Source organism: Rhododendron vialii, chromosome 7a (assembly GCF_030253575.1).
Source record: "Rhododendron vialii isolate Sample 1 chromosome 7a, ASM3025357v1".
Lineage (NCBI taxonomy): Eukaryota > Viridiplantae > Streptophyta > Magnoliopsida > Ericales > Ericaceae > Rhododendron > Rhododendron vialii.
Window position 1 is genome coordinate 40873216 of NC_080563.1, and position 19110 is coordinate 40892325.

At 37.9% G+C, this 19110-nt stretch overlaps 3 protein-coding genes across 10 annotated transcripts; 1 reads left to right on the top strand and 2 right to left on the bottom strand.

Annotated features, from left to right (window-relative positions):
* Positions 1 to 495: 495 nt before the first annotated feature.
* LOC131334458 (AP-2 complex subunit sigma) lies at positions 496 to 3851 on the top strand. Of its 2 annotated transcripts, XM_058369478.1 has the most exons (6): positions 496 to 736; positions 832 to 930; positions 1032 to 1082; positions 2194 to 2367; positions 3373 to 3432; positions 3618 to 3851. In XM_058369478.1, the coding sequence occupies exons 1-6, from the start codon at positions 734 to 736 to the stop codon at positions 3657 to 3659; spliced, it is 429 nt and encodes a 142-aa protein (XP_058225461.1). In that variant the 5' UTR covers positions 496 to 733; the 3' UTR covers positions 3660 to 3851. The 2 variants fall into 2 exon arrangements, with proteins under 2 accessions (XP_058225461.1, XP_058225460.1); XM_058369477.1 differs by having other exon boundaries at positions 532 to 736; positions 3373 to 3851.
* Positions 3852 to 4744: 893 nt separating this feature from the next.
* LOC131334459 (uncharacterized) lies at positions 4745 to 11893 on the bottom strand. Of its 7 annotated transcripts, none has more exons than XM_058369483.1 (14): positions 11644 to 11893; positions 9844 to 10099; positions 9692 to 9752; positions 9050 to 9174; positions 8721 to 8925; positions 8369 to 8639; positions 8210 to 8279; positions 8050 to 8110; positions 7851 to 7920; positions 7672 to 7762; positions 6981 to 7265; positions 6694 to 6912; positions 5410 to 5445; positions 4745 to 5373 (listed from the first exon to the last, which is right to left on the bottom strand). In XM_058369483.1, exons 2-14 carry the CDS (start codon positions 10000 to 10002, stop codon positions 5155 to 5157), a joined length of 1872 nt encoding a protein of 623 aa, XP_058225466.1. In that variant the 5' UTR covers positions 10003 to 10099; positions 11644 to 11893; the 3' UTR covers positions 4745 to 5154. The 7 variants fall into 7 exon arrangements, with proteins under 7 accessions (XP_058225466.1, XP_058225467.1, XP_058225465.1 ...); XM_058369484.1 differs by having other exon boundaries at positions 4745 to 5366; positions 5403 to 5445; XM_058369482.1 differs by having other exon boundaries at positions 4745 to 5445; positions 9692 to 9749.
* A 4542-nt stretch (positions 11894 to 16435) lies between these two features.
* Positions 16436 to 17862, bottom strand: LOC131334460 (gibberellin-regulated protein 1-like). The gene is made up of 3 exons (XM_058369486.1): positions 17739 to 17862; positions 17433 to 17475; positions 16436 to 16698 (listed from the first exon to the last, which is right to left on the bottom strand). Exons 1-3 carry the CDS (start codon positions 17817 to 17819, stop codon positions 16517 to 16519), a joined length of 306 nt encoding a protein of 101 aa, XP_058225469.1. The 5' UTR covers positions 17820 to 17862; the 3' UTR covers positions 16436 to 16516.
* Between the last annotated feature and the right edge of the window lie 1248 nt (positions 17863 to 19110).

The window sequence follows — 19110 nt, forward strand, 5'->3', positions numbered from 1 at the left end:
ACCTATTTGAATTACTATTTTTGAACTTAAAATTGAAGTAGTTCTAGGCCCAATGAAATCCAAAGAAGGCCCAACTCGAAAACCCAAATTTCTGACCCATAAGTTATAAGGAAAATGACGGCGGATGACGTGTTTTGATAATTAATACCCTCTAAGAACATGCTAAAAACAATTGTTAATGCTGTAAATGTTCTTGACGGGCATTAATTATCAAAACATGTCATTGGCCGTCATTTTCTCTAAGTTATACGTTGAGGCCATGAGGTTGTACTTGGTGGTTTGCGGCCAAAGCCTAATTTTGCGGTTTTAGTGCAAAAGTTTGCAGACACAATGTGAAAGTACGAGGTCATAGTGTCAAAAATTGTAGTTGTAGCGTAAAGGTTTGCAGCTATAATGTGCAAAAATTTGCAGGTATGACATAAAAATCTGCGGTTAGAATGCAAAAATTTGCAGCCACGATGATGTATTAAAACGAGCAAATAGGATCTAAAATTTGACTCAAATCTAAGTAGGAATTTAGTCGGGGGCCTGAACCAAAAAAAACAAACGTTCCAAAAAATTTTAGACTGGTCCTACGGTGCGGCCCTCCATTTTCTAGTCTCTGACTCTCTCTCTCTCTCTCTCTCTCTCTCTCCTCGCAAATTCCAACCGACGACTCTCCTCAGCTTCACCAAAATCGATCCTTGATCATCTCTTCTCCTTCGCTGATAACCGTGTGTTCCTTCTTCGCAAAATGGTACCCTCGATTGCACTTTCCGTTTTTTTTTTTTTCTTTTTGAAGAATCTCTTAAATTAGTAATTTTGTTTTTTCCTTTTTTGTGAATGAGGCAGATCCGGTTCATACTGCTGCAGAACAGGCAAGGCAAGACTCGGCTGGCGAAGTACTACATTCCTCTCGAGGAATCCGAGAAGCACAAGGTCGAATTCGAGGTAAAATTCGTCCTTATTGGATTTTTTTGTCTTTCCTTAATTATTTGTTTTTCTTGGTTCCAAGAATTAGGGTTTGAGATTTCTTTTCTTTTTGTTGGTAGGTTCATCGGTTGGTTGTCAACAGAGATCCCAAGTTCACCAATTTCGTTGAGGTATGTTTTGAATGACTGTGTTAAGCATAGGACTAATAAATGAGCCGAGCAATGGATTTTCAGGCTTGGTTTGAAAACTTAACAAGCTTGAAATCTATGTTTAAGCTTGCCTTGTTTAATTGATGCACAGGTTTTGAACGAGTTTTATTATCGAACCGATCAAAATTCACGAGCTGATCTCGAGTAGCTTCAATTTCGTAAACATCCTAAGTCAAACGAGCCAAGTAGTAGCTTGCTTAATTGATGCACAGGTTTTGAACGAGTTTTATTATCGAACCGATCACAATTCACGAACTGAACTTGAGTAGCTTCAATTTCGTAAACATCCAAAGTCAAACGAGCAGAGTAGTAGCTTGATTAAGCTTGTCTTGTTTAATTGATGCACAGAACGAGTTTTATTATCGAACCGATCACGAGTAGCTTCAACTTTGTAAACATCCCAAGTCAAACTGTGTCGAATAGTAGCTTGTTCATTCTTGGTTTGTTTAGGTTGCAAGCTGATGTTGGACAAAATTTTAACAAATCGAACACAAGATTGTACTCGAATGGCTTGATTTGGTTATCAGTCGTGGTTAAGCAGTGTAGTTATGCAAGCATTCCAGTAAAGTACATATATTCTACCTCAAATCTATCTTACACCATAGTTTCACAGCTAATACCTCGTCCATTTTTCTTGAAATTGAACACTAATACCTTGATTCAAAATCCACATCTATCCATATAGAGCCTCAGTTTAAATCTGAAAATGAAGCAATGATTGGTTGTCTTATAATCTCGATATGATCTCTCTTAACTCATTGGTTGGATTATGCTTTGGATGGTTTCAGAAGTACATTGGCTGCTGAGTTAACCAGTGTAGTGACTCTTTTCTGAACTCACTTCCTCTTTGCTTTTTTGGCTCACATAGTCATCAGTGCTATGCGGGTATACTCATGGAATGAAGTATAGGTTCATGCTTTATGAAGTACCATCGTTGGTGCTGTTTCTTCACTAGGATTTTAATTTATTGCAAAAGGTTTCCAGCATTTGTTTTTTTTATAAAAGTGTACATAATGTTTTCACTCAGGTGCTTCTTGTTAGCTATGTAAGTTGTGTTTAATTTTTGTTGCAGTTCCGTACACACAAAGTTATCTACAGGAGATATGCTGGATTATTTTTCTCATTGTGTGTTGATATAACGGATAATGAGTTGGCATATTTGGAGTCTATCCACTTGTTTGTGGAGATATTGGATCACTTCTTCAGCAATGTCTGCGAGCTAGATTTGGTATTTAATTTTCACAAGGTTTGTTCCTCTCTTCGATTTTCGTTCCATGCTTGTGTCATAATTTATTTTTATATACTGTGATCAATGTCGTGATTTCTTTTGCATTCCCATATGCTACTGAATTGGTGCTTCTTATTGAGTTTCTAGATAATAAGTTGTTGCCACAATGCCACTTTAGCAATTTTTTCATGACCTGAGCTCTTGTTTTGTTTTCTAGGGAGCGTATTTCCCAAAATTTCCCCAATTATGTTTGTCAGAGGTCCAAACTATGTAATGACGAATGATATCTGAGTTAAGCTAATTTCTATCCTGCATGTGTGTGTGCCTTGTATTGGCCCTACTCCTCTCAATTTTCATGTTAAAAATTTATTTCATGCTGCTGTTTATTTGCACTTGTTGTGGCTCTTTGCAAAACTTGTTCCTTAGCCTTAGATTCCATTTTTGTCTGTCTGGATTAGACATGCAAGTTGTATAAATTTACTAACTTGGAATTTGATATTTTGGGTGTTTAGACAGTAAGAACCAGCATTGGCTGGTGTTCCCTGATTTTGGGGGATTTCTTATGGCTTAACATCTTTTTTTTTCAAGTTGCTATTACTGTTGTATACGTACTTTCCGGTAACTTAGCCAAACAAATTTGACAGTTGCTCATGTTGTATGAAGAATTATTTAAAGGTTGTAACAAACATGAATTTGAAATTTCGTTAGTAAATGGCTTGATCACGGTGGTTAGATTTGTGTTTCACCAATGTGAGTGGATGGTAGCATGACGTTGTGCGTAAGCTATTTGTGGCATTTTTCTCTACTGTGGGCTTAGATTACGCGATTTTCATGCAACCGAGGGAATTACTATCCTGCTGGAATGGAACTGCTGATGCTGGGTCGAAGACTTAGTTATATCATTATATATTGTAATTAAAGAGCTCAATTTGTGCGCTAAATTTCTGTTTAATTCTGCATTCTGTTTCATGTGTCTGTTTTTGCCTTGGCTTCTTGTTCTGATCCCCGGCTCTTTTGAAATAGGTATATCTGATACTGGACGAGTTCATTCTTGCCGGGGAGCTCCAAGAAACAAGCAAGCGGGTATGTGGTTATCGTGTCTGTAATTGCTTATTGATCGTCAGTTACTATTTTGATTTCAATTCACCAATAGTTTGTAAAGGGGAGCAGAATGTCTATCCTATGTCTGTCTCAAAAGTCGGGAAGGCTTTTGATTGTAAAATACCAATTTTGGAATCATCGGGGCTGTGCTTTGTTTAAAACTGCAGGCAATTATAGAGAGAATGGGAGAGTTGGAAAAGCTGGAGTAAAGAATTCTAGCAGCAGCCATATCATGTTCGTGGACCGACGTTTCTCGATCTTCCATCTTTTGTGCCTCGACTTTTGTATTTCTTTCACTACATCTGCCATAATTGTTTGATTCCTCTTATACATGGACAAGATTGTTTGCGATATGCTTATGATGTTGAGCTTTTTTTTAATCAGTTTTGTTGTTGAGTTCATATGATCACATTGTTTACGAATTCTCTGTTTTTCCCCCCTCACGGATTTAGTACTCTTTCTAGCAGCATTTCTTCTGGAAAGGATACTGAAGTTTGAGTTGGTTTAACTCATTTGTCATTTGAATCGTCTCTACTGTTACACTCTCTCAGTAATCTACTTAGCAGGGAGGATCAGCGGCAAAAGCTGGGAATTTTGGCTTGAGAGAGAGAGATGTCCAAGTGCAGTTTTATGAGAGAGAGAGAGAGAGAGAGAGAGAGAGAGAGAGAGAGAGAGATGTCCAAGTTCAGTTTTATACCAACAGAGAGAGAGAGATGTCCAAGTGCAGTTTTATACCAACTTGTTTGCGTTTCTGTTTTTTATTGAACTTATAACTTGTTTGGTTGTGGTTGACCAATGATTGGTAGTAGAAGCTGGAAGGGCTATATTCAACTATACAAGCTTTTAGCTCCCATGCCCAGGGTTTTAATAGACCAAAGGTGACTCATCAGAAACTTACTGTCAAAAACTCATTTTCAAACTTTTGGGAGACCTAAAAATGTTTTTTGAAAATTGGGAGACCTAGCTGTTTTACTCGTAAACTTTCTTCAACCTTCATCCCATCCGTCACTCGTCAAAGAATGTGCAATAGCTCACAATAATTGCCGATCAGAAAAAAAATAGCTCGCAATAATTGGGAACTGCTGCATTAAGTGCTACTATTTTCCTTCTGAATATGTAACCAATGCAAGGGTTTGTGAAAGAAATCTGTTCGGTTTTGGTTTTGAAGGAGGTTTTTGAGAGGTCAATCAAAAAAAAAGAGGAAGGTTTTTGAGAGTAATGAGTGGAGGTATATAAATGGAGAAAATTTATTGAACACCATGCACAGGGGTTTTGAGACCCCAAAACGAAGAAGTTAATAAACATGTGTATGTCTCGCTTCTATTCCTTGCCTTCTTACTTTTACTGGGTAAGTAAATTCCACTGATGTCATTTGCTTTAGAACAACATGAAATTGTAGCTAGACAACCTTAAACGAACCTGAGCCTAGCAAAGATTGTTAAAGATTAAAATACACATCCATATTGTATGCCTCTCTGTATATATCAGTAGGAGACTTCCACACCTAATGGCGCAGCTAATCAATCCTTCGATGCTGAAGATGCTAAATGATCAGACATCATAAAACTGCGACATCAACTTACTGCTCGGAAAGTCATCATATGGAGCTCAAGCATCTCATATTCTACTATGAAAGGATGTTACCCATTCTTCGGACGTGAAGCATCGTCAGCCCCCTTAACTGTGATAGTCCCGAGTCCTTACTTAAAGGTGCTCATGGCACAGTAATTGCTGTTGAGAGATGGGCGAATACTTGGGGCCGAGTACTTCTAGTGAAGAAGAATGTGAAGGTGGGAGGATGAATTGAGCATAATGTAATCCATACGGGTCGTATCTTCCATCATGCCAATTCGGAAAATGGGTAGCAGCAACTCCCGTGGGCCTGTACTGAGTTGCCCAAATCCGTTGCTGCTGCTCTTGTTTTGGTGAGGCCGAGAAACCCAATCTATGACCCAAAAGTGGGGTGCCCACATGTGGAGTTGGTGGTATCTGGACCTGTTATCAATGAAAGAAGAATTTCTTGATGTTACATAATGGTGATGGTATGCAGTAGAATGGAATGCATGAATTGTAGATAATAATGCCTGAGGTATACTAATTGGAAATTGTAAATGCCTGAGGTACTGATATAGAGTCCTTAACCCATACAGACAATAATGGCTGCGAAACTTAAAAGTTTGGTATCCCATCAACTTTTGTACTGAATCTCCCTAATTTGGATAATTCATTGAACCACATCGACATATGTAAATTATTGAGTACAGGGATGAAGCAAGGATTGCCAAAGTTGCACATGATTTCCTATGTCATGAACATCTAAATGCAAAATACATGCCAAATCTTTCCTTCAAGAATACGATACACCGAACCAACCCTTGGGTATGAAAATATAAAGTTTCTGATGTTCCCATGCCAAAGCCAAAATTTGGCATCAAGAATGGGAAAAACCCTCTCCACCCTTGTTCCATTCTCAATGCCAAAATTTGGCAATGCCATTCTTGGTGCCAAATTTGGCATCTAATTTGGTAATTGCCAAACTTGCCACATCATCCAAGCCATTTAATTTTCATCGAATAATGAGATGGGTTTAATTCAATGGTTTGGAGTTGGCTAAAATAGCATCAAACCGGTGTAGCGACAATGCTATTTTTTGGCCTTTTGACATTGTAGCAAGCCATAAAATCACTTTGGCAATGCAATAAAATCACTTTGGCAATGTCATTTTGGCACCAACGGGTGGACGTGCTCTAAACATGTTAGTGCAAACTAATGCCAAATATCAATAATTCTAGATGCTAAGTACTCATTCGATGAGGTTGTGTGTTCTAACTCCTGTAGAGAGGCAGTTGATACACTTATTCATGGGTTGGGAACTTGGGATGGAGTCAGTAGTTTAGATTCTTCTAACATGTGACAATAAAAAAGCCTTTATTCAATGATTTCCTTCGAAAGTGCAAATCTCAAATTATGAGTGGTAAAAGGGCATTAACCCTAAATGTTGGACAACCACTATATTAAACGAACGAAAGGTTTTTCCGCGCTATATAATAGATTAACAGATATACTTGTATGAATATTCCAAGATCAAGGGGAGCCATGGACCCCCTCTCTCCCCCAAAAAGGTTTCACTGCAGTAGGATGAGAGATACAAAGAATAGACATTGCAAAACCATGCTTCAATTCCATGGTCCGTGAAAATTAAAAAGCAGCTAATATAGCAAGAATGGAGAGAAACCAAATCACCTGCTTTGTTGCAGCCGATGGAGGGTTGTCAGCAAAAGGAGTGGAGCAAAACCGAATTTGGGGCATAGAGAAAGGCAGTACAGTTTGATTTTGCACAAGTGAGTTCAGGTAAGGAATATGAAACTGTGTCAATGGCTCGGGCACATTCCCCACTTTGTTAGTACTATTAGACGCTTCCAATCCACCACTTCCAGTTGAGAGTGACAAGAAATCAAAACACTGCAAAAAACAAAAATTTCAGATTTAGACGAAAGAACAAATTACCAGCGATAGAAAAATGAGCTCACCTGTTTCTGTGTAGGACCCTGTTGCTGATCTTGAAGGAGCCTCTTGTGCAAAAGAATGGCATTCCATATTTCGTTTGGATTTTTCTCAGCAATTACGGTGTGTGAAGAAACAGCTCCATTCGAACCACTTTCTTTTGATCCTTCGTTTGGTGTTAACAGAGTAGGCTGAAAAGGTGACCCATCTTCTCTCCCAGCAATTTCCAAGTCCTTTATTAGATGACAAATGTACATATGAGCTGAACATCCCGTCCATGTCTTCTTTCCACCAACTGGAGCTATAGAATCCTGTATAATCAACAAAAACCGAGGACCCCGTCAATATCAGACAAATGGTGAAATGTTTTGACTTGATATTATTCGTTAGAACAGCCACAGGGTGAAAGAACTGTAATCCATTCGAACCTCTGGGAAAGAGAGAATATAAGAAAGATTTCAGGACTTACTAAACTAACAGGGAATGAAGGAAGGGAAGCTACCATACTACAAGCAGGAAAGAAAGAGATACATAGAAGGGATCATTAGGCATTATATATTGCTCTAAACCTAAAATAAGATGCAAAGACGAAAGATGAGAAGACAAAAGAACGAGCGTATTATCTTGATATAGTAAACACAGGAGGATAGAATTATATTCACATCAATAGCAGAATTGACTTCTTAACCTCAAGTAAGTAAGAAAAACCTCCCTTACCTTATCTGTCAAAACACCATTATCCAAGGAACCAGGTTGGGCTAAAGAAGAAGCCACATGCAAACAGCCAGGAGTTTTTGCAGTTGATGACCTAAAACAGCAAACAGTGAAACCCAGATTTAAAGAACAGGAATTAAGATTACCCAAAAGGTCTAATACCATTAAGTTAAGAAAATTACTCCATGGTAGGTCCCTGGGGGAAAGAACCAGGCGATTGTGCTGAAAGTAAGCCTGGCCACAATGCAGAACCTTAAGACCAAAGAAACAAGGTTAATAGCTTTTCAAGGTATTAATAGATGGACAATAATAAGATTCTATATGCTACGCAAGTATCATTCTATATGAAGCAAAAATATTACATTCAGGTGAGAAGTATACCACTATTCTTCCTCCCCTGGAGGGTATATTGAACTTCGTGTTTGGTGCTGACAGCAGTAGTCTGAGAATAACCTCAAAAAAAATTACCCCTCCTTAAGTCATGGGTTATGCACTAGAGAATATATGTGACCAGTGACCTGCATTTAGAAAAGAAACTCACCGGTTTTGAAAAGAAACCCACTGGTTTTCCAGTGGAAATCGTGGCTTCCTCGTGCTTGGGATGTTTAGAGCTGTCAGCAGATCAATGTCGTGTAAGAAATTAAGAAAACAAATAGTAGGAAATATAGAAATTTATTCACATAAGCCGAATGCTACCCACCCACTTCCCAGGCTTAGGTCAGATTGAACCTTGCAACCAACAGAACTCCAGGATGGTTTCCCGTCAATGTTTTCACTTTTTGATAAGAGAGACAATGGTTGGAGATTTCTTTGAGAAATGGTATTATCTAACTTGTTCTGGTACTTGGTCGAACATTCAACTTGTAAAGTTTCTAGAGCTGACCCTTCCAGTAACGAAGAATTTGCAGCCTCTGCAGCAGTTGAGGGACAATTTGAATTTGAGTCCTCTTCCTTTTCAGGAGCTGTGGGATCTGATAAAATAAATACTTTAGCATACCCGAAGTCCACAAGAAGGGAAAATACTGTAGAATGTAACAACATATACTGAAAACCTTGAAATGTAGGCCTTGGGATATCTCCCTCTAGCAAAGGCGAAGATTTTTCATTAACCAATTTACAGTCAAAATCGTTCTGCTCATTGGTAGGAAAGCCAAACATCGCAGACAAAGCACTCAGAGTCTCTACTACTTCCTCCTCATCTTTCGTGATTGGCCCTTCCATTGTCTGACCTAGAGATCCTTCTAAGTCTCCTTGTTGCTGCAATTGCAATCCATTATCCTCACTAGATGCCTTAAGGAAAAACCGTAAAAGAACAACAGGAACTTGGAGAAAATATATATTTTTTATCAGTAGGAAGTTGGAGAAAGAGATGATCTACTACATGCGATTTTTTGCTTTTCTTTATGGCATCCTTTCTAGGTAATTGGACTCCAATGATCACACGGTCCTTCTTCTTCTTATGTGATAATGGTGGAGAAATGGATGCGTGATTGCGCTTCTTCGTGGCTGTAATATGAAACAATACATTCCGAGCATTAAAATCTAAATGAAAACAATTTACCAAGCATTGAGCAATACGACTATGAAATCAATCAAGCATTGTGTTTTCTCTTGTTTCTTCCAAACCAAAACCTTTCTCATTCATTAAAAGCTCAAACATCCTTTAGAAAAGTGAAGTTTATCAAATTCAAGAAAGGCAACATTCTACATACACATCATGAAAATCGCATCAGGCAAATAGTGAGAAAGAAAAAACCCATGATAAGTACATATTGGGAAAAAAAATTAAGAATCTTTCACCCGCGGAAAGAAGGAAAGGAAAAGGCAAAGGCCTCACTCAGTTTTGTCCCACCATAGCAAAGTACTATAGTACAATTATAAACATATCCTCCATATAGAACCTAATTATAAACTGTCAGCTCAAACTAACTGCCCCGCAAAATCACACACACACACACACACACTACATTTGACAGGAATTAAAGGAGAGTTCCAAATTCCATTTTTTTACCCAATTACACACCTGAACGTAGCTTCCGAGGGATGGAGGCATGATCAACTGTGTTGCAGTCATCGAAAAACTGCTTTAAAAAGAAAACAAAAACAGGATTAGCTCCAATCCAACATCGAAGACAAGTTGCTCTAATTTACAAATAAGAATGTGAAAGCAATTACCTTTCTCGGAAGCTTAAATCTCTTGCTAATACTAGCAGTGGGACGTCGAAGCTTATCTTCACCGTCAGACCCACCAAAACCCATTTCGCAATTTTTGTTGCTTGAACTTTTTCTATGGATCGCACTCAATCTTTCAGTCTCTTTCTTCGAATCATTCATGCCAACAATTTGGAACTTCAAGACATATGTCTATGCACTATCATAGTTGAAGAAACTTTTTGTGCTCAACCAACGCCGAATGACGGTTAGCATTTTCCTATTTTACAAAACCAGACAAATTGATGTCAAGAACAATCCAAAAATAGGGAAGATAATAAGAAGACACGCTGCAAATTCTGATCACAAACCCAAATACCAACAAATTTTAGAGACAACCAGATAGATGGGTTTTGTTCTTTAGTCAACAATAAAGTAAATTCAATGGGAATTCAAGGACGACTTTGTCAATTTAACATCGCCTAATTATCGGATTGCCTTCACAGGTGTTCCTCCACACCTCATGATGTCTCAACTCTTGTCCATATTTCTTGGACTGCATACACGTATATCGAATAGAACCTAAAATGGATCATAACCCACCCCGAGAAATCCTTTGATCTTTGGTTTGTCTCAGCAATTAGACTTTGTGCAAAAAGATAGAAGGAGAAATCCAGGGTTTAAGAAAGTAAACGTTCTGCTAATCCCAGTCCACCAGGCAGTAGATAATGCACACAAAATGTACACACAAAAATAGATATTCAAGACATTTTCTCAAATAATACGCTTTTAGAGATATACAACACTCACATATATCCATGGACTTTTTACATTAATGACTGTCTAATTAGCGGTGATTAGCATTTTCCATGAAGCAAAGAGTACAGAGAGAGGATATAAGAACAGAAGGCGAGTTGGGAGGGGAGAAGATCGATTGGTTGGAATCAGCATTTTGTGTTTTTCGTTCTTACCGTAAAGTCGGCCGGAAAAGAGGAGCGAGAAAGAGGGGGCCGGGGGGTATTCCTCTATTCTTAATTAAAGGGAGTAAAAATAGATAGTTCAATTTAATTCCCAGATATTTCTGCGCCTCTCTCTCTCTCTCTCTCTCTCTCTCTCTCTCTCTCTCTCTCTCTCTCTCTAATGGAGCTATCTGATATCCCCGGAAAGGAAAACGAAACAGAAGGTGAAGGAACAGAGAGAAAGACAAAAGTACGAGTATTAAAGAGGTTAAAAGAGGAGAAAGAAAAGCTGATTCGTCCTTTTATGATCAGGGAATCAGGTTCCTCACCAAAAAAAGCGCACCCACATACGAGAGAGAGAGAGAGAGAGAGAGAGAGAGAGAGAGAGAGAGAGATGAACAGAATAAAGCAGAGAAGAGACCATGGAAAAGAAACTTGAATTCAGTGGATCTCGTTCATTCAATACTACCACCTTATTCGTATAAGGACTCCTTATTAAGGAGTGTTAGAATATAATTGGAAATATACCCATGAATTCAGGAATCTCGTAGAACTAGATCATTAAATTCATAGTCACTCAAAGTAGATATTCCCACAACATATTTTTTTTATTAAAAAAAAAAAAAACTGCTTTGTTCTTCAATTGATTGGAGGAGAACAAACCCAGTTGAAAAGCAATTGAAACTTTCATTTTCTTGTGAAGAACCGTAATCAAGTTTTGACTGAAACCCATTTTTCGATTGAAAAAGAAAACATTGGAAAATTTGGTGAGAATCTAAGGCATCAGAAGATAGAAGACAATTGGAACAAGTAATTAAGCAAACAGTCTTTGCTATTACCCCTTATCAAGAGTATTAGTACTAACCTTCAATGTTCGTTCCAATTAGAGTGAAGAAGAATCATGAGTTAAGCAAGAGTTGTGTGAAGCTCAATTCTCTCTCTCTCTCTCTCTCTCTCTCTCTCTCTCTCTCTCTCTCTCTCTCTCTCTTTTCAGAATTTGCTAACTGTCATAATCACTCCCACAACAGACGTAAAAACCGAAGCTTTTGTTCTGCAAAATGAAATGAATGCTTCCCAAAACGGCCTCTCTCTCTCTCTCTCTCTCTCTCTCTCTCTCTCTTCACATTTACACGCCCAGGGAGACCCTTTTCTCGTGTCGTTGCACGATCGACGGTTTTGAAGCGGTTGTTGTTCACAGCCGTTGGATCGTCGCGCCAAGTCCTACGGGGAAGCCAAATCAGCAAAGCCACTACTTTCCAGCGTGTACAATGTCCATGTCATCCATTTTTTAACTCAAATGTTTGCACTAGCTCACGCAGGGACTGAACCAGAATTTTGTAAACGCGGGGGCCGAACTATGGATAAGATTTTGAAATTTCAAGGTTCGGAAATCTATAGTTTGTTTGGTTTAGATTTTGAAGGAGGTTTTTTGAGTAGTATGTAGGGAGGGATAAAAAGAGAAATAAGATAAATAATTGAAGGAAAAACTTATGGGAGACCGTGACGCAAAAAGAAAAATTGGGTTTTGGATCCAAAACGAACACATTTTTAAAGAATTTAAATGTCTAAATAGCACTTAATACAAAATACAATATTTAGGTGTTACTAACAAAAAAAAATGCTAATATTAATATTAAAATTAAAAAAAAAACTCACCCGAAAGGACTCGGGGGCCGTGGCCCCCATATGACCACACATAGATTCGTCATTGAGCTCACGTGCGTCTCGATTAATTCTGTGAGCTCAATCCCACCGCTAATTTGCGGGGAGCCCATTTGAAGCTGGAGCATTTGCTCCGTATGGACTGATCTTCAAAAGAATTAATAGCACGAGAATCGAAATTCGTTCTCAATCAACAATCTTAAACACGTGGCACGGAAAATAAAAATGTGGGCCAGGATTAAAGGAGAGAGAGTCATCTATGTTTGGTGGCTCTCTACTTCCTTCCACTTTCAATTAGGGAGTGTTCCATAACCAACAAATTGTGGATTAGTACAATTTTTTGGTTCTATTTTTATTTAATTTTTTTTATATTTGTTAGTTTTGCGTTAAATTTTTATGTATCATTAATTCGTCTAAACGAGAGGAGTAGGAAAAGTAAAAAATTATGACTTTTGCATAAAGATTTTTGAAAATATTTGAAGGAAAAATCTCAAAAAATTGACTCTCAAAAAACTTGTGTAAAAGTCATGATTTTCTATTTTTTCGGGTTCTATCGTTAAAACGAACCAATATTACATAAAAATTTGGAACAAAATTAACAAACACAAATAAAACTTGAATAGGACAAAATCTAAAAATTGTGGTCCACGACTTGTTGATTAATAGAAACATCCCTAAGTATAGTCGAATTTCTCATTTTAGGCCTTCATTGAAGGAAGAAGACAAGTGTATAGGTGGGAAAATTATTAGTGTATAGGTGGGAAAATTATTACTTGTTCTGGGATTACTGTCACGTCGTACTCCACGGGCCTTCTTGACCACTAAAGTGTGGCTCCAACTCCAATGTGTGTTTGAAATCCTTGGAACTACTTAACAGTGCTCCAAGGGCTCGATTGGATACAGTATTAAATTTAGAGGTATTATTTAAGAAGGGGGATTAGATAGTATGGGTATTATGTAAGAAGGGTGGGCCTACATTGATATGATAGAGGGATTAAATAATACTTAGTTTGGATGAGAGAAAAAATGGAGGGATAATGTTTTGTAGTTGAAATGGAAGAGAGATGGGGTATTAGGAGGGGAGATTCCACAATGCCAGCTCAAACCCTAGCCATATGTAAGCTCCCCTCAGGGGGTATTCGGGGGGGGGGGGGGGGGGTGGTTATGGAGGAGGGGGTATTATCAAATCTCCCCGGTTTTTGTCTTCCCGAACCACGCCATAGAACCGGCCCCACGGATTAGAAGGGGGATTGGACAATACCCCTTCATAGTGTGGCATCCAAACGAGCCCCAAGAGCACTAAATAACCACTCGTATAAGTGGAACCATAAGAGTGATATACGAGATGGTGAGATTATTTTTCCCTGAAAAATCTATGACCACACACAAATTCTTTGTTTGGTTTTTATTTTTGAGAATTTTTTTTGATGTAATGAATGATAATGAGTACAGAGAGATAGATATAGAAATTTATTGAGAATCATGCAAAGAGTAAAAAATATTTCTTAAAACTTGTAAAAGAATATAAAAGAATAAAGTGAAAATGCACACATTTATAAAAAAAATAAATACCACCACCAGTGTGTGGTCCCACAAGTTTATGTGTGTTATTATTTATTTAAATTGTGTGTAATTTGGATGTGACTGTGAATTTTTTTTTAACATGAGGTTTTGGAGGATTTCAGGTTGGTGCTATGCAGTGAGATGCACAGCACCGTGCTGCACACTTCCGAGCCGTCCAATCGTGCATCCGACGGCTAGGATCTCATCTCGGCAACCAACGATCGAGAGCCGTTCATTGCTGAGATGAGATCCGAGCCTTCGGATGCACGATCCGATGGCTTGGAGATACTCAGCACAGTACTGCGCACATCACTGCACAACACTGTCCCCTAATTCGGTTTTGGATCCTCATACCAACTCATCAAAAAGAATATCAACTCCTTTAAGAATTGTAATAATCACCAACCAATAAATGTATTCTAAAGTTTCTCAACCATGTGGCTAGCTATATATGAATGGTTGATTAACTTGAGTTCTTACAATATTGCCTGGTCGACGAGCCCAAGTGCCCAACACAATAAACACTTTAGATGGAATCAAATGCAACCGATTGAGCTCGTCAATCTTAACTCACTGAAGTGCTTCGCGCGCGCGATGTTCCTGCTCAACAATATGTTCGATTGTCGATTGTTGATGTCCTACCCATCTACTATGTGATTTGTCTAACATTACCGCGTGAAAATGTCGCATGATAATTCGAAAACGTTTAATATATAATGGCCATGAGGGATGAGTTATGGGTTGGAAACTTATGGCGGACCCTCAACACTTGGAAAACCAGTGGGAAACAAGATGGGCTTTTGACCCACACAACGTCAAGTCGAATCCCGTAACGCCCACAATTTTTTTCATAACGGAATGTCTGAATTAGCTTGCGCATTTTCAGAGCCCTAAAATATTACGGGACAAATCATCCCGTGACCCTTGGGTTTAGAATGTTGGACCTCTATAAGATATAATGCCCACAATTTTGCTTGTTGAAATAGTTTCTCTTCACTTCAGGTTGGGCATTTTGCTTTTGAGGTTCCTAGTAACGTTCTTGTTTCGTGTTTCGGTTTGTTTTGGGTTTTCCGTGTTGGAGGTTGCTTCTTTTCATCTTAGGCTATTTGGTTTTGAGGTGCTGGTTTAGGAGGTTTGGCTTGGGTGGTTTTTTTGTAGGATTTTTGCTTTTGATTGGCGTCTTATCTTCTTGGTTTTTTCCTCTGGGCTTCGGGTGGCACTAATCGTTGTGTCCTTAGTCCATTTAATCTTTATATCTCTTTTTCAAATATTAGTAAATTCCTTTTGCCGGGAAAAAGAAAAAAAAAAGTCTTTACCCATCTTTCAATGTTCTCTGTTTCGGTGTATTTTTCAGTAAAAAAAATTTGTTTAGAGATTGCCGCGTGATTTTGTGACCGAAAATTGCACCGATACATAAGTACATGTTTGACGATTTTCTAGTCCTAAGTTAATGGGTTACCCCGACGTAACATAATATCCGGTAAGACCGGAGTCGAATCCACACTTTTCTTTTTATAGTGCTACCAATTACTTGGCAGCCCTAAAATTCCCGAAAGAATTATTAATTCTAAAAACAATTCATTGACGTGGCCCACTGCCAAGTCATATGGCCAATTTCCAGATTCCAGTGCATCTCTATTGCAGTTAGGACTTTTATACGGTGCATCTCTTTCATTTATCTAGGAACTTGCATTGATAAATTTCATCGGCCCAATTTTACTTTGACACCAAATAGATTTCAAATTTGCACTTTAGCTCTAAATGTTATCCATCGGCATCGAGAGTCCTAAAACGCAATTAACAAATACCAAACCCCAAGTAACGTGCTAAACGGACACAACAAGCTTAAGTTAGGGGGCGTAAATAGACATATTTACGCACCTATCAATACACTGCTAAAATTTAGGTATAGAAGATTGGCCTATTTATTAAAAAAAATAAAAATAAAAGAGAAGAAAAAGATTGGCCTCAATTATGTCCCCTTCCGCTAAGGAAAATAAGTACTTATTTTTTGAATTAAATTGTTATATATTGTGAGAGAATGACATGTCTCGTAAAATAAAAAATAAGTATTTACAAAATAAAAACCTTAGCGAAACGGGATCTTTACTCTTGAGAAAAAAGAACTATAGATGGGTAATAAAGTGATAAACCAAACCAAACCAAACCAAACCGAGCCTTAAGTCTCAATCACTTGGGGTCGACTTCATGAATCCTTTTCAAAAAAAAGAGATCAAAGCAAGAAAATTCACTATCAAATTACATCAAACATATTTTATTCAAGTTACATCAAATACAAAGCCCACAAATTTGTACTTATTACTACAAAATAGTTTGATTCACAGTACAGTCAAGCATCGTACAGAAGTGCCATTTATTTTATTTTATTTTATTTATGATCGATTGATCGATCATATTTTTCTTTTGTCTCCACACCCTTTATTTTGTTTTTACCTGTCATTAATTAATTTTCACAATCAACTGAGTTCAATTATATAAATTACAGTAGGTTTCTAAGGGCACTTGCGCCTGCCGCCATGGGTAGTCATGTTGTAATAGCAGGGACAGAGCGCTTGGTTGCCAGAAGTCCCCGGCGGCACGCAGCTGCACCGGTAGCAGCAGGTCCCGCATGCCCTCTTGCACATTTTCTCCCTCGACGCTAACCGACACCTGAGAGCACATGCTTCCGTGCAACCTGAAGCCGTATAGTTATATGTTACTACAGTATATCCCTAATAGTAGCACATTTAATTATTTAACATAAAAGGGAGGGGTTGTGAATAAAATAATTAAGAACATGTAACGAAGATACTAAATAGAAATTATAAGAATACGACTTCTCGACAATTGGCACCCAGACTTCACGGTGAAGTCTGGCTGCCTAGGTCTCCCCCTGAGTCATCAGGGTCTCACCCTGATCCTGTTTGAATGACTCGAGAGCCATCTATTTTGTAAGACATAGTGAGTACGTATTTGTGCAAATTAACAAAAAGTCATTCCAATATGATATTGCTCATCACTTGATCCAATACATTAGTATTTCGAAGATCCAAACCGTCACTTTTTAGTGTGTAATTCATAATAGACACAAACTCATCCTGATCGCATGTTGTTAGTCTGATTATCATGCATGTTTGTCTTGTCGTACCTTTCATGTTTTTAAGACAAGGGTATTTGAATAAGTACTTAAAAGTATTCGATAAGGATTTAAGACAAGGGTATTTGAATAAGTACTTAAAAGTATTCGATAAGGATGATTTTTCGTGTCCTTGAACTACATAACTAGTCCGACAAAAACAGACGGCTCAACTACTCTAATAGGATCAGAGTGAGTCCGTGGAGTAATCCAAATGTCCAACTGTAAAAAAGCCGTGTCCTAGTTACAACTGCAAGAGATCACTTGGGAGTGTGAAGAAAATGCAAACGTACCGCTTCGGGGAACATAGGTACTCTGGGAAACGTTGGTGCTCGCCTGCAAACGTACATTTCATGTTTTTAAGACAAGGGTATTTGAATCAAGTACTTGTGTTCGATAAGAATGGTTTTGAAGGCTTGAAAGAAAAAGTTTATGTGAAAAACACGAAAAAATAAACTTTGTTCATAAGGCTTACTGTTATCGTAGACCTCTTTAAGACTTGGGCCACCTTGGTACATAATAAATGCAGGTTTTTTTTTGTTTATTTATTTTTTGGAATATAACTTTCAATTGTAGAAGAAGGATGACGCCGCGCTTACCGTTAATTCATCAGCTTCAACTAGGTGGAGAACAAGGAGAGACACGATGATTGAAGCAATTAGAACCTTAGAGATGGCCATGGTCTGAAGAATACTACTATAGGAGTACTTATTTTGTTTGAACTTGAGAGTTTGATGTGTAAAGTGCAAGCAATGAGTGTTCTATTTATAGAGAGAGAGAGAGAGAGAGAGAGAGAGAGAGAGAGAGAGAGAGAGAGAGAGAGAGAGAGAGAGAGAGAGATAAACAGGGTAGGTGGGAGCTGGGAAGGGAACAATTTCTCAAAAATGGGATCGATCGATCTGATCTAGACTAGGGGCTGTGGGAATATTTGGTGGAGGAGAGTTCGAAGAATTATTAGAATGATGATCATCTGGAAATATAGGATAATATATTTTGAACATCCATCTTGTAGTGTATTCATCTAATTTTAGTTTAGTGTGAAAAGTTGTGTTATGTTTGAAATTTGGAACACTGAATTCGAACTCTTTTTTGAAACTACATAATATATCAATCGATATTCTACAAGCATCATTTTTGGTGCGGAGATACTAGTCTAGAGTTTAGATAGAATCTTAAAAAGCGAATGATTCCAATCGTCTAAGTTCATGGACTCGAGAAAGACCCATACTGAGAGACCGAAGAGAATGCCAAATAAATATATAACCAACTTTCCTTGCACAACTTTGCTAGTTGTATGATGGTGAGTAGAGAAAGATTAGAAATGGTTTTCATGCCGCTCTCCTTGATTCGTTAATCTTTGTATCCTGTTCAAAGATTAATAAAAAAAATTTTGCCGTTCAAAAAAAAGAAAAGGTACGTATTTAACTAGTTGAGTTGTGTTTGCTCACTCACCTAACCTTGAGCTGTATTCGCTTTTATTAAAAAAAAAAAATGGAAAGTAAGAAAAATACACTTCAAACAGAACTTGAATCAAGATTTAAATACGAAATGAATGTGTGCGTTCATTATCCATGCACCAAAATAGGATACTGTCTAGTTCTCGAGAAATGACTCGCAGTCTTGTCCAGTTAGTTTATATTAAGAGAAATTGGTTTCAATATAGTAATATTTTAAGCTTCATTTTTTCAGAATAATGATTTTGAAAACATATCACTCGATCGATCGATACTTGAAAAACAAGATTTTGGCATGATTGATTTTCTCGACAAGTCAGCTAAACAGAACCTCGATCATCAAAATAGGCTCCAAAATGACCAGCAAACGAATAGAACAAAACCATTCAGCTACCCAAAAGCCCTACGAAGAACTGGAGAGCATTCCATATTAATTGAAAGTTTCATAACAGAAAATGACCTCTCCACGACTCATTAGGGTGCAGATCGATCTTCGAATTATGCTTGCCACGAATCT

Coding starts and splice junctions, on each gene's coding strand:
- LOC131334460 (XM_058369486.1), bottom strand. CDS start 17,819: ATGGCCATCTCTAAGGTTCTAATTGCTTCAATCATCGTGTCTCTCCTT. Junction 17,476..17,738: donor TTGAAGCTGATGAATTAACG/GTAAGCGCGGCG, acceptor GTACGTTTGCAG/GCGAGCACCAACGTTTCCCA. Junction 16,699..17,432: donor TACCTATGTTCCCCGAAGCG/GTACGTTTGCAT, acceptor ATACGGCTTCAG/GTTGCACGGAAGCATGTGCT.
- LOC131334459 (XM_058369479.1), bottom strand. CDS start 10,002: ATGAATGATTCGAAGAAAGAGACTGAAAGATTGAGTGCGATCCATAGA. Junction 8,640..8,720: donor CCCAAGGCCTACATTTCAAG/GTTTTCAGTATA, acceptor TTATTTTATCAG/ATCCCACAGCTCCTGAAAAG. Junction 7,266..7,671: donor ATGGTGTTTTGACAGATAAG/GTAAGGGAGGTT, acceptor TTGATTATACAG/GATTCTATAGCTCCAGTTGG.
- LOC131334458 (XM_058369477.1), top strand. Junction 931..1,031: donor AGCACAAGGTCGAATTCGAG/GTAAAATTCGTC, acceptor TTTTGTTGGTAG/GTTCATCGGTTGGTTGTCAA. Junction 2,368..3,372: donor TGGTATTTAATTTTCACAAG/GTTTGTTCCTCT, acceptor CTTTTGAAATAG/GTATATCTGATACTGGACGA.